The sequence below is a fragment of the Mixophyes fleayi genome, chromosome 2 (genome assembly GCF_038048845.1).
Source record: "Mixophyes fleayi isolate aMixFle1 chromosome 2, aMixFle1.hap1, whole genome shotgun sequence".
Classification (NCBI taxonomy): Eukaryota; Metazoa; Chordata; class Amphibia; order Anura; family Limnodynastidae; genus Mixophyes; species Mixophyes fleayi.
The window spans coordinates 204,005,488-204,019,850 of record NC_134403.1 but is presented as its reverse complement, the minus strand read 5'-3'; the positions used below and the strand labels follow the sequence as shown (position 1 = coordinate 204,019,850).

General features: G+C 38.1%; 1 protein-coding gene across 1 annotated transcript; it reads left to right on the top strand.

Annotated features, from left to right (window-relative positions):
- The first annotated feature begins 284 nt into the window (after positions 1 to 284).
- AKIRIN1 (akirin 1) lies at positions 285 to 10,764 on the top strand. The gene is made up of 5 exons (XM_075195384.1): positions 285 to 678; positions 2,352 to 2,489; positions 3,056 to 3,187; positions 5,230 to 5,301; positions 7,956 to 10,764. The coding sequence occupies exons 1-5, from the start codon at positions 477 to 479 to the stop codon at positions 7,964 to 7,966; spliced, it is 555 nt and encodes a 184-aa protein (XP_075051485.1). The 5' UTR covers positions 285 to 476; the 3' UTR covers positions 7,967 to 10,764.
- The last annotated feature ends 3,599 nt before the right edge of the window (positions 10,765 to 14,363 follow it).

Sequence of the window (14,363 nt, the reverse complement as noted above, 5' to 3'; positions counted from 1 at the left end):
CACACATCCACCCTTCCAGCCAGAGAAGCCACCCCAGCTTCTGACCTCTGCCACTGAAACATTATCATTTGTATTGGAATATGCCACTGCTCACGGAAGATAAGGGGGGCAAAATCTGCATTTTGACAAAATCTAACACGTAACATCAACCCCTTCTTAGAACGTGTATGTGATTTTTAAAAAGAAATAAAAAGGTTTCACACTAATCCGATTTAATGGCTACAAACGAGGGAATGCTCCTCGGACACCCCTTACTCGCAGAGTGGCACAGTCCTTCCCGTGACGACACAATCGCGGCAGTTGGCCGGTTGCCGGAGAGGAGTCGCCATTGCTTTAGTCTGAAGTTAGCAGAGAGAAAGGAGCTTGGGGAGGTCTACAGCGAGCCTGGTTTACCTCCATTGTGATATTCTCCGCGACCATAATCCGGCCTCGCAGCAACTTTATCTCCTCTCCTATTAGGATTGTTAAGGGCGACCATGGCCTGCGGGGCGACGTTAAAGCGCTCAATGGAGTTTGAGGCCTTGCTGAGCCCACAATCTCCTAAGCGGCGTCGGTGCACCCCACTCCCGGGATCCCCGGCCACCCCTTCCCCCCAGAGGTGCGGCCTCAGGCCAGAGAGTCAGCCAGGCCAGCAGTCTCCTCTGCCCCAGCTGGGGGGAGACCGCAGACTTACCCCGGGTACGTATGGATGCGTGTGTTATACCGACCTAGCCATAGCGCTCTGTCTGTCATTTATATATTATACAGCTTTATGTTTTCGGCAATTGAAAGATAACCACCGGCTCAGCTATCACATTGTGTACAATAATGGATTCATGCGACTTGCAGTATCTGTATGCTGTTTGGTCATTTACAGACAACTATAAAGGAAGGTTTGCTGGTGGCCTGATATATGTTTAACTCCATGAATAATAATGGTGTTCTGGGCACCCTGCCATCTGTACATTTGACGAGGTGTGTATTTGCTGGGATGTGAGAATAGGTCTGTGTAATATATGCCCTGTGTACTATTTTATCATTTTGTAGCAGATACCTGTGTGTGTCTAACACACTGCTTGGTGGATGATGTGCTTTTTATCGCCATCCTTTTATATTTGCTTATTGTCTGGAGATCAGTCCCTCTATTCAAGTGATGGAGCTTTTCATTACATGCTGTGGCTTATGCAGAGTAGTTGTTGCTGTAGGAGTTTTCGGTGGTAATAGCTTCACACAAGTGGAGGACCATGTTTTCACAGCTGGATCTTCTGCATTAGTTCTTTAAAAGTAACACTTCTGATCAGTGAAGATGACAAGGTTGGCTGATCCATGTAATGGTGTTGTTGCTAGACAGATGTGCTTTTTTTTTTTTTTTTTTTCTTTTTTTTTTAAAGCAGTACCCATACTACCCTTTTCCACACTGCTTTAGATCTCCATGGTTTCACCTCTGCTGCCTAGCATTTGTAGAAAATACATGGAGACCATTTGGACCAAACTGAGCCTTTGCCCAACTTTATTAAATGTTTATCATACTGTGCATAAACTTGGCTCTTGGGATCTGACCAATGTGGTCAAAAATTTCTGCTGTCGCTTAACTTTTGGGAATTCTGTCAACGGAGGTCAATAGATGCACATTTTATCGGGCTTCATTAAAAGATCCTGCTGGCTCCAAGGTTTAACAAATTTGCTTCTGAATTCTACAGTATTGTGTCAACCCCTGTATTATTAATATACAAAAAAAACAGAAAACCGATGATGTGTAAAGTGAGCGAATTGCCTCCTTTGCACCTCTGCCTCTCTAATCACAGGCCTGGTTCTTACTTGCTCTTTAAAATGCTAATAGTGGTGCTCCCTCTTTATACTACCCTTGATGTCCCCTGGGGTACCGTTAAATGAATGGTGGTGCAAGTGGGTTAGTATCCTCTAGCACGTCAATGGCATGTTTGTTGCTATTAAATCCACTTTGCACAGAATATGTTGGTACTGAAAATAGGCAAGACAGTCAATATCTCTATTTTATTTATGTGTCCAATAGCTGTCTTGATGATTCATCATGTATACAACCAAGCATCCGTGTGTGTAATTATATATATATATATATATATATATATATATATCACACACAGCCACGCACTTTTGTTACTGTTTCAGGCATTGCGCTTCCATTTGTTGCTGTTCTAGATATATTTCGGTTGTCTTAAAAAATAATCTAATTTATGGCCCAATGCTCCTCCACAGTTTGATAAACTGTGACCCTTGTTTACGATTGCACTCGCAAAAGTGTGTGAATGTCATGCAAAAAAAGAGAGCGACTATTGCTCTATACTTTTTCATGCTGTTTTTTTGGAGCTTTCTATATTTTTCCTTCCGTTTAGAACAAATCTTTCAAAACCTGAGACAGGAGTACACACGCTACCAGAGACGAAGGCAGCTAGAAGCTTTCAACCAAAGTGAAATTGGGCACTCAAGTGAGGTTCAAGCCAGTTCATCTCTCACAGCCCCATCCTCTCCAGGTAATGTGACTCCTGCGGAAAAATAATAATGTTATACTTGAATGAAGACCTGTACGTTAAACAATGTTGGTGATTTGTAAGTCTCATGAGGGAAAAGGGCAGATAGGAGACGAGGGGCTAGATTTACCAAGCTGCAGGTTTCAAAAAGTGGGGATGTTGCCTATAGCAACCAATCAGATTCTATCTGTCATTTTGTAGAAGGTACTAAATAAATGAAAGCTAGAATCTGATTGGCTGCCATAGGCAACATCCCCACTTTTTCAAACCCGCAGCTTAGTAAATCTTGCCCGAGGTGTGAGTGTGGCTCAGAGTGGAGGTTAGGGCCATTGTAAAAGCGTACTAGTGGGAGCAGGGTAGACTCTAATAAAGAGGTGGCTTTTGAAAGAGCGTTTAAAAATTTGGTGACTGGGGAGTCTGATCAGGTATGGTAGGGAATTCAGTAGATTGGTAGGAAGTCTTGTAGACCTATAAAATTCCCATATAATTCTTGTTTTCCATATTGAATAACTCTGAGCCTATTGATAACGTTTGGAAGCTAATTTTAAATCCATTCCATTTCTGTGCAGGGTCAGCCGTGAAAAAAGACCAGCCAAGCTTCAGCTTAAGACAAGTAGGAATTCTGTGCGAGCGACTTTTGAAGGACCATGAGGACAAGATAAGGGAAGAATATGAACAAATTCTCAACACAAAACTAGAAGGTCAGCCGTCAAACTATTTATTGGCTGTTAGCTGAAATAATATTTTATTTGTTTTGTTTTGTTTTTCTGACTGAACTAGATTGCATGTCATATACTAGAATTAAAATGATTTGTATGGCACCTTTCTGATATATGTGGGTTGTTTGGTAACTGAATATTGTCACTTTGGCAGAAGGATGAATGAAGGAGTCCGATCACTTGGCACTTTCATTGCACACTCCCCATTGGCTTCTGTTTGTTTGTTACCCAGCAGCTCCACCTTTCCAGATTCTGGCAGTTCCTGCCTCTGTTCAAACTGCAATTGTAAGGGAAGATATCCTAGCACCCTCATTGAACTCCTGCATTGGGTAGCTCAGGGGAGATTCTCCATTTTGATATGATTTATTCTCTAAACAAAGCAAGGAGAAGCGCTAGACATCTAGGTATTATATTCTTACAAAATATAAATGTGTAATTTTATTATTTTCCATTGTGTGGATTTAATCCATTTTCATAATTCTCCCACTTTGGATATAGGGAAACTTGATATTTTGTTTCTGATTTTATTTTATTTTTTGCTAAATATTTCTAAACTGTTGGTTACTTGTTTGCAACCATTGAGATCTGATAAAGGACAGTTTTGGGTGGAATCTCATAAGTAAAAACCTGTCACAAAAGATTACTTGCCATTTGCAAAATCCACAATGACGGCAGACATATTGTGTGCTTTCAAGTGGTGTTGCCCAACATGGTGCCTGTCTGATAAAAGACAATGTGTGAGGAGTCCCACGATGTTTGCAGCACTCTCCTCACTTATGCCAGACCATTGTGACCCCTGATAACCAGTAGTGACTGGAGCTGCATTGTGCTGCACAAGATATCTTGGGATTCGTTGCATTGCCTTAACACCAGACTCCAAGTAAGTATTTTTTTGGAACAGGTGCATCCGAAGCTGAAGTTTATTTTAGTATTGCGTGGAATTATTCAATTATGTGTTTTTAAGAAGTGTGGTGAAAGCTTGGGCATTGACACTCTAGTCTAAAACTAACCTGCTGACTAGACAAATTCCAATTATTTATTTATATTTCAACTTTGACTAAATAATAAACTTGAGACAAACGTTCTCTCTTATATAGTAATGTTCACTTGGGAGGAAGATAAATGGAGTGACTTATGTTAAAATTGTGATAACTGTTAACATTTCAAGAGCAGTTTCAGGCAGATCAGTTGTAAATCAGCCTGCACTCTTAACCTGTGGTTAAAAGAGTAAGGAGATGAGGGGAGTAAGGTAAAGACACCCAGATGTAGTGGCTGAAGGCAAGCTATACTGCAAACCAAGCCTACTTTGAACTCCTTAAGTCGTTTTAGCTATTGTATTTGGCTTTTGTTTAATGCATGTGATTATTAACTTGCATATTTAGTCATGTTCAGGAGGTCAGTAGAGAGGTCATTTTATTGCTATCCATGCATTTTGTGTTAAACTTTGGCAGAAGTCGCTCCCCAACGCAAATAACGTTGCGAGTGGTTATAGGATCATTGAAAACTATGGCTTGCATTCTTACACTTTCAGATCCATTTTTGTGTACTGTATTAAAGTAACTAACAATGGTGCAATGCACAAAATTGACTCAGTATGTATGAGGCCTTAGTGTTATGTATTTGAAGGCCGGTTATATCCACCCATGGAGCATTGCTGTGAAGAGTATTCACCGTAAGGTGAACCCAGCTTCAATGTTTGACAAAATAGTGATCTATTAATATTTTTTAAAAAGTTGGATCATGGATGCAACAAGTTGAGTCCCTAGATCCATATTATTTATAAAAATTGCTGTGAGCAGAGTTAGTGTTTCATACAGTGAATAAAGCGCAAAGCACTGTGGGCCACTGTCCATGAGCAAGTAACCCTTAATGAAGCTAGGAAAGATATTGCAACATGAAAAAGACATACACAAGGGAAAATTAAAAAGTGAAGTTATTGTACTATTTTTTTATTATTTTTTTTATAAATAACTGTTTGAAAACACTCATTCACTCTGTACCTATATTTGTTTTTGTTTATCCAGAACAATATGAATCATTTGTGAAATTTACACATGATCAGATTATGCGACGGTATGGGGCAAGGCCCACAAGCTGTAAGTGTGACTTTTTTTAATCTTTAAACTTTTTTAGATTTTCAAAGCTACGACTAGTCTATGGCCTAAGCTTCTGTAGTGAAATGTGAATTTAAGGAAATTTTCAAGTGTGTAACAGTTACTCCGTAGGACTCACTTGTTTCAGGGTTAAAAATAAATTTTTGCAGCATTGGACAAAGGATCTTCTTGAAATAAAGGTTAATGTGAATTAACTATGAAATATTGTATCATATGCAATCACTATACAAAATTTTCCCCCCTTTTGACAGTTTTTTTTTAAATCTTATTTTCTTACATCATGCTATCAAAACTTATTTATTTTGGAAATTTCTACCACTGATCAACACAAAAAACTCTAAAGTCAGAAATACAGCTCTAAAACTTTTCTATATTTGTAATTCATTAAGAACAAGTGAATAAATATTCACCTGATGCTACCAAGATACACCTAAATATACCCTGAAGCAATTGGTTGACTGCATGGTTACAAAATTGATTGTAGTCACCTGTGTACAATTAGCATTTTAGTTAATTGCTAAATACCTGTCTGAGGGGTCCCCCAGTTTGTGCATTTTCAAACGAGCTTCACCCTGCAGATCAAAGAACATTTAAAGCAGATAAGAGAAAGATATTAAAGTATTAAATAGCCCTTATCAGGGGAAGAATATAAGAAGATATCAGAGACGTGCTATACCTTGGAGCACTGTTGAGTCCATCATATGGAAAAAATGGAACAAATATGCACAACTCTTTGTCTAGAACAGGCTGTCCTCCAAATCAGTGCATCCGTATGAGACTGGCACTTGTTCAGGAGATTGTGTTGGTCTTTCATGGCAATGATGGGAGAAACTGTCCATATGATGAAAATAGCCTGGACACTTCCTAAATCTGCATTTGGTGGTAGAAGAAAACTTGCATGAAATTTGCCTACAGTTTGCCAGAATGCATGTGTGTGTGAACCACATACAAAGTGGAGGAAGATTCTACAGTCTGATGAGACCAATAATTAACTTTTTGACACCAATGCTAAGTTCTGTGTTTAGCATAATGCTAGGAGTATGCTTTACTCCTTCAGGGACTGGAAAACTTTCAAATTGATGGAACAAGATAGACAAATCTTCATATAAAGCCTTCTGCATTTTGCAAGAAGCCTGGGACTTAAGAAAACGATTATTCTAGTAGGACAATGGGCACTGCAAAAGCCCTTCTGGAGTGTCTTCAATCAGTGCTAGACAAATACCAGGAAGCTGGTAACCAATGCACCTAATAATGGACTGCTGGTAGTAACTTTTGAGTGTCCGTTTTGGGGTCAATATAGAATTCTATATTCATTTATCCACATCTAGCTTAAATACAGGAAAAATGTCTAAGTGTCAAAGCCTGTACTTAAGTTCCATCAAGAATCTGTCAAGACTGGAAAATTGCTGTTTACCCTAATCCTAAACAGCTGGAGCAATATTGCAAAAAATAGGTGAAATTGCAGTGTTCAGATGTAGGAGAAGATACTTTTACCAAGTGTATAAAACCATTGGGGGTGAATACTTGTGTAAAAAAAATAATATAGATAGATATAGGGCTGGCTGTTGAAAAACTACACTGAAAAAACAAAACAAAAAAACTTCATGTATTTTCACACATCAGCATTGCACAGCTGGTGGCACATATATTCGTGATCTAATTTCAATATTCATGTGATATATGACTTATTGCTGAAGGTGATTGGCTTCAAAATGTGAAACCACTGCAATTTTACAGTCTAAAATTGCAGTGGTTTCTTAAGAGACCCCTGAGTTTCATGAATGAAATTGCAGAGGGCTCACTTTTATTATCCTTCCTGGAAGTCTGGTATGTCTTTTCAGTATATTCAGCAAGCCTGTGACAATAGGATGTGACCACAAACCATCTGCTAGAATGATCAGGTATGAAATACTAGGGGTCTGTTAAATACTTAGAAAAGATGTGGGTGAGCGCTGGGAAAGTGAAATGTTGAGCATCAGTGCCTGGAGAGGTGTATTATTTTTTTTTATTATTATTAAACATGGATTTTATTACAACATAAACACTGCAAGGGGCTTGGCAGCCTAAAGCACAGGGAAGCTAAAATCCTTTGCCAAATTAGAACAATAAAAGTTTTGAGTGAAAACTAATTGAAAGCAAAGTAATGAGCTTGGCAGTACATGCAAAATACAAAACTGAGTAACATGGGTTCTGATAGAAATGAAATAGCAAAAAAAAAGGATGCTTCTAAAAAGGAAAGGTGGGGTGTTTCCTATGGCATAGTACATTCTAAAAATGATAGTTCTAACTTGATTGGTTACTATGACCAACACCATTTTTTTCCTTTCTAGAGGTTTTAGTAAATATAGCCTTAAGTGTTTCAAAAAATAAACTGGTGGGGGAAGTAAGGTTCTTGTCTGAAAATGCCAGCACTTCAATGGAGAAGGGAGAGGGGCATTTTTGGTTCTGTGCATGGATCCAGATAATATGTTCTTTCATGCCGAAGTTATGTTATGTTATGACTTGCACAGTGCCATATGTCTGCACTTTATTTAGATGCAACAAAGTACTAGTTTGACTGTTAAATTGTGTGCCAAAAACCCACGTGTTTTATACTGTTCTATACCCAGCACTAATTTCTTTTTCTGTCTTTATAGATGTGTCTTGAAACTTTCATTTGCCATCTGGGTACCAGTTTTGACTTTTACAGCTGCTCCACGTTCTTGCCACCTATGAGGTGCCACATTATAAATATATCATCATTTTATTTTTTTTGTCTTCACATCGTGTCAACTAGAGAATTTTAGCGTCATTGCTGGCTGCCTTCACTTTTTTTTTATTTTCTTTTTCCTGTTCTCTACATGAACATTTGTTTTAATACTGCGTCTCCCAATAAAACAGACAGTAATCTGCCAGGTTGTATTTTTATTTTTTATGGCTTTTTACCATCTTCACCTGGTCATATATGGCACTAGACATGGACCATTTATTTTCATGGAATGATCATATATATTTTTTTCCTTTTACCTCTAAATAATATTGAGGATCCAGTTGCCTTTGTTTGATGCACTACAGCAAGTTGTGAGAACTTTTTTTTTTTTTTTTTCCCTTCTTTTTGGGGTTGGGGGTGAATTGGTCCAAAAAGGACAAAGGACCATACAGGCTATAACTGTGGCGTATTTAGTGAATAGTGATTATAACCTTGTTGCTGTATACATAACCACACAATCCCAATCTGTTTATTCTGAAATGTTTTGGGGGTTTTTTTTGGGGGGGGGGATATATTTTGTTTGCTACAGAGACAACATTGTTTATGGACTTTGTAGTAAAATATCTACTGGGAAACTGAGTACATTGTTTAACATTTTCTGTTTTGGCATGAAACTATACCGAGTGGTTGTCAGACTGTACATAAAAATATAATACTTCAAAATAGAGAGGATGTGAAAGAAGTCAAGTTACACACAGAGCCGTTACATAATATTGTGCCTCTAGTGTCCTTTTAAAGTAGTTGAAATAAAAGTACTTGGGTCGAATTTCTTATGAACCGTTTTGATTGATAGATGAAAGTGAACCAATACTTTAAAGAGTAAGGCTGTGGAAGAGGCTGCCGTTTCTGTCTGTGCCTACTAGCGAAATGAACTTGCATGTGTATAGAACGGTTTCTGTGTTCTCCTCTGTGCTCTGCATTTACAGATCAGTAGTGCAGTGTTCTCCCCAGCACCTTTTTCACGGGTGCTCCACCCGTCTGTTTTTACTTGCCCCCTAGCTCTTGGGAGCCCAACAGAGTCCAATTATAATAGAATAAACCATTGTTTCTCCTATTGGAACAGGAACTATGTGAGCGCTACAACCAGCAGTGTGTGTTAGACCACTGACCACCGGTCCTGGCAGGGTTGGGCTTTAACCTCCAACATTTTTCAATATTATTGCAAAGTATTACACTGCCACCACCTGGCTGCTTCTTACTGCCGCCCGGCTGGCAACATTTTCTGGGGAGAACACTGTAGTGTATAAACTGGGATTTTCAAAGTGGTACTCCATGCTGGTTAGTATACAGAGAATCCTCCAGGTCTGTGGACAAATCTGTAAAGTTTAACTAAAATGTTTAAGGTCACTGGAGAGCTATAGGTTGCCTTTTTCTGGAGGAGGGTTATCGTTAAAAAAATTAAAATAGAAAGTAATGTTTTTTGTATTTTAATTCAATGTCACATCATACTGTGCTAGCTCAGTTTATAGTTCCTTTATATATACATATGCATGTTCAGAGGTAGGTAGAAGACGTTAATGTAAAATTCTGATCACATTAAATGCATAAATGTCATTTATAGAAACTGTGAAATCTGTTTTATTCTCAAAATGCATTGGTTTTTACTAAGCTTTGACCAAATCTGTAGAACTTGCATGTCCCAAATATGACCAGAGGACTTAAGTGCTCTGAACTACTTTTATCTTATAGTATCTTCAAACTAGAGCGATTTCTCATGCAATGAGACCCTGAGACTTGGGGATGTACAGTATTCTATATTCCAGTGGAATAAAGGGTGATTTAAACTCAACAGCTGGTATCCTGGAGGTTACCCAACCAGTGGGTTTCTCTTCAATTATTTGACTTTTTTTTTTCTTTTCATATTTTAGTATAAAATAACTTGATGACGAATTGGTAGCAGTCTCGCTTTTCAAGTATGCAGCTGTAATTTATTGGATTCCCTTAAGAGTAATCAAGAAATACTTGGGTTTAAATTTTTCAGATGGATTATACATTTTGTGCTTTTGTTTCCACATCACAGCAGTGACTGTTTAAATATCTTCAATTTATAAGAAGTTTTTGAAAGTCCGCCACCGTTATTAGTATACCTCATTCTACCAAATTTTTAAGATTCTGTTGTACACAGCTGTTTTCACTGGCTTCTGTAGACGCAACACGTTTTTTGTTTTATCTTTTGGTTGACATGGAAAAAACAAAAAAAAAACGTTTCAGTACACAATATAGACTCTCCCAAGTATATATTTTAAATGAACATTTCTGTTAATCTTTCAAGTGACGATGAAGGGTTGTCTCTGATGTTGCCACTGCCAAACACCCCCCCTCTCTTCCTGACTTCATGGACAGTCAATTTAAATGTAATGCTGTAAATTTTGTTTGGACATAACAGCTGCATTCCTAGAGAGGGTGAACTCTGCAGGACAGGATAAAAGATAAGTCGGAGGTTTGAGCATCATGTGGGGTAATTTTGGACAAAATGAAGGTGTGCGTGTGGCATATTGAAGGTGTGAGGGTCTCGAATGTTTTTTTTATTGTGAGTTTTTAGGTAAGCATTTATAATGTTTGTTCTTGTATAAAACATGTGCATGTTATGATGCTGCCCTGCTGGTATGTTGCGTTTTGCATATTATAAGCCATTTTGCCATTGTTTTATCAATACAATGCTATATTACTCTCTGGCTATAAATTGCTCTTATAAATATTAAGAGTGGTAATTTTATACCCTAGAAATAAATGTAGTAACTACCACTAGAGGAAAGGTAAATAAACCATTTGAGAGAGTTCTGATTATGGGGAAAGTCATTCTGTTTACTGCAGGTAGTCGGCCTTTTAGTCTTTTTAAAATGAATGCTAACAGACTACCTCAGAGGTCAGCTGCATTATAAATACAATATCTATGTTAAAACCATCTTTATTTGACGTCTTAGTAGTTTGGATTAATGATCTTTTATTCAAGAATATGAACCACTGAAAAAAAATAATATTAAACCAGTACTTCAAAAATATAATTTTGTTTTGTATGGATCTGTGTAGTAAGTTTTTTTTATTTATTCTTACAAATTAAAATGTCCTATATATATGTAGGTCTCTTTACACATACAGAAGCCATTAGAGAAAGTAGTTGTTATTTTTCTCTGTATTGTTACCGGATTATCATTATTTAATATAATATCTAAATATTTGCCTCTTAACAGGTGAGGATGAACTTTTCCTTTATATATTTAATTAGAAAACTGTTGATCTTCCCCCCCCAAGAATTTTTTTTTTTTGCCATAGTATACCTGGAGGTCCGTGTTCCTCTATTTGTACAAGAACAGGTTGGATTTTAAAATACCCATAGGATCAATATCGCCACTCAAATATTTACTATAAATGATTTAAAAATAAGACAAAATGAGGGGAAAAATACAATAAAGAAGGTTAAAAACTCATTAAATTAATGGATGCCAACTAATTACCATTATTTTAATGCAAAATTTAACAGCCTGCAAGGGACACCTTTTTGCAGGTATGGTAAAGTGCTGTCCACATTTCTACACAGCAGATGAGATGCTGCAGTCCATCGAGGAAAATGATTTTGACCCAAGAACCAGGTTTTAGGATTCTTAATTTATTTTTTAATATGTCCAATCTATGAAATTATGTTTTTTCTTATTTATAGATTCATGCTGCTGTGTACGGCGCTGCGGAACTCTTGTGGCGCCTAATAAATAAAGGATAATAATCATGCAATCCAAAAAACTGTTTAAACACTTCCCTTTAGTATGTTTTCTGCTCGTGTGAGCTGTAGAGAGAGAGCATTCACAGGTGGCTTTTTATCTGTGTGACTATTATTGTTCACATTTAACAACATTTATACTTTCTCTAACATGCATAATAACCCTCCTCAGTCTGTGTGTGAAGATGTCCAGCATAGTTGCAGCCAATAATAGTTACTCAGATTTTGTATGTGTAAACAACTAAGTGCACAGTGTCAGACCTCATACCTACTGTACATTGTTTTGCGTTAAGAATATGCAAATCCAAGTGCCATTGAAACTGCATGGTAAACTCAAATGTGTGCAGTTGTTAATCCTGCGTTTACTCATCTGGGAAGCCATGGCGGTTGCTTAGGCAATGTGTTCACTTGTGGCAGATGCAAATGAATGTACCCAACCTGTAGCCAGTAAGAGCTTTCTTACTAATATATGAAACGTTGATATATTACCCAGCATTGTACATAATTACATCAGTGACTTAAAAAAATAAAGGTGGTCCTACCCAGTCTGTGTATTATGTTAGAATGTTGGCAGGCCTAGAGCAGTCACCTTAGAACTCAAATTAAAACACAATAGAAACCACACCATTTCTGTGAAAGACTTCTATATGATGCAAAGTTCATATAGCAAACTTGTTTCAAATATAGTACATTTTCATTTAATTTTACACCAATTTAACAAAATGCTTTACCCCGCTATTTCTTTTCTTTTTTTCTAAACATTAGTTTTTGTTTGAGGTCTTTGAGCTCAACAGGGAGAAAGAGGTACATTTAATAAATCACAGATGGTACAATATTCTTACTGACAAACCATTACCCCCTCAATGTGGACTGTTAAAGATGAGGCGATTCCATCAGGCGATAGGTTGGGTGTCCACTGAACTTGTGCGGGGAGAAGCAGGGAGCTCTCTCCATCTGTAACAAACTCGTGACATTTATGCAGTGGAGTAGGATGAATCCAATTTGAATTTTGGTGACAATGTATTGGGGGGGAAGGATATTTCCAGAGTTGGGCTATTGCCGCTCTTGTTGGGATTAAGATATGTCCCCCATATGTAACTGCTGTATACATAGATTATTTTATTTAAGCATGTAGGTAGATCAGTATTGTTTAAGTTAGTAGTTTGCTTAGGACATTTGTGTTTAATTAGGCAAGGTATAGATTAGCAAAATTAGATTAAAGTTTTTATAAGGCTTAGGGGCACAAGCTCGACTGGCAATTGGTAGGTAAATGTTCCTCGGCCAGTGTTTCAAACTGCTGGAGTTCGACAGTTTGGAACACTGATCAACCCAGGGTGTATGATGGAGTGGGAATGCCCAGTCTCTGTTCCTGGAGATCATCATCATCTATTTAAATGGCACCACCAGCACTGTAGAGAACTCTCTCACATCAGTCCCTGCCCCATTGAAGCTTACATTTTAAATTCCCTAACAGACACACAGACCGAGAGAGACTAAGGTCAATTCAATATCAGCCAATTAACCTACTACTATGCTGATATGATACATGCCTCTTGGTATTTGATGAAGTTCTGTAGGTTGAGACTAGAGATGAGCGGGCTCGGATATCTGAAATCCGAGCCCACCCGAACGTTGCCGATCCAAGACAGATCCGGGTATTCCCGCCAATTGCAAAACTGAAACCGAGGCTCTGAGTCATAATCCCGCTGTCGGATCTCTCGATAATCGGATCCTATAAATTCCCCGCTAGTTGCCGCCATCTTTACTCGGGCATTGATCAGGGTAGAGGTAGGGTGTGTTAGGTGGTCCTCTGTCCTGCTATATCTTGTGCTGTGCTGTGCTGTGCTGTTCAGTTCTGTGCTGTGCTGTGCTGTTCAGTTCTGTGCTGTGCTGTTCAGTTCTGTGTTCTGCTCAGTCCAGTGGTGCTGTGTCCTGTGCTCTGTCCTGTTCATTCCAGTGGTGCTGTGTCCTGTGCTCTGTCCTTCTAAGGGCATTGTTATTTCCCCATTATTCCCAAATTATAAAAAATTACAAAAAAAGTAATTATAATAAAAAAAGAAAAACTATCCCAAAACAATCCTGCAGTATAAGTCCATTGGTACTGCTATATTACAAAGTTCACTGATTCAGCAGTATAAGTCCAGTGGCACTGCAATATTACAAAGTTCACTGATTCAGCAGTATAAGTCCAGTGGCACTGCTATATTACAAAGTTCACTGATTCAGCAGTATAAGTCCAGTGGCACTGCTATATTACAAAGTTCACTGATTCAGCAGTATAAGTCCAGTGGCACTGCTATATTACAAAGTTCACTGATTCAGCAGTATAAGTCCAGTGGCACTGCTATATTACAAAGTTCACTGATTCAGCAGTATAAGTCCAGTGGTACTGCAATATTACAAAGTTCACTGATTCAGCAGTATAAGTCCAGTGGCACTGCTATATTACAAAGTTCACTGATTCAGCAGTATAAGTCCAGTGGTACTCTCCTGTGCCGCATATAATTTTTAAAGGCTTTGCCGAGTGTGTGTGGCTTAGGGGTACGCTCTCTTGTGCTACATATAATGGAAAACAAAAAT

Coding starts and splice junctions, on each gene's coding strand:
- AKIRIN1 (XM_075195384.1), top strand. CDS start 477: ATGGCCTGCGGGGCGACGTTAAAGCGCTCAATGGAGTTTGAGGCCTTG. Junction 679..2,351: donor AGACCGCAGACTTACCCCGG/GTACGTATGGAT, acceptor CCTTCCGTTTAG/AACAAATCTTTCAAAACCTG. Junction 2,490..3,055: donor CACAGCCCCATCCTCTCCAG/GTAATGTGACTC, acceptor ATTTCTGTGCAG/GGTCAGCCGTGAAAAAAGAC.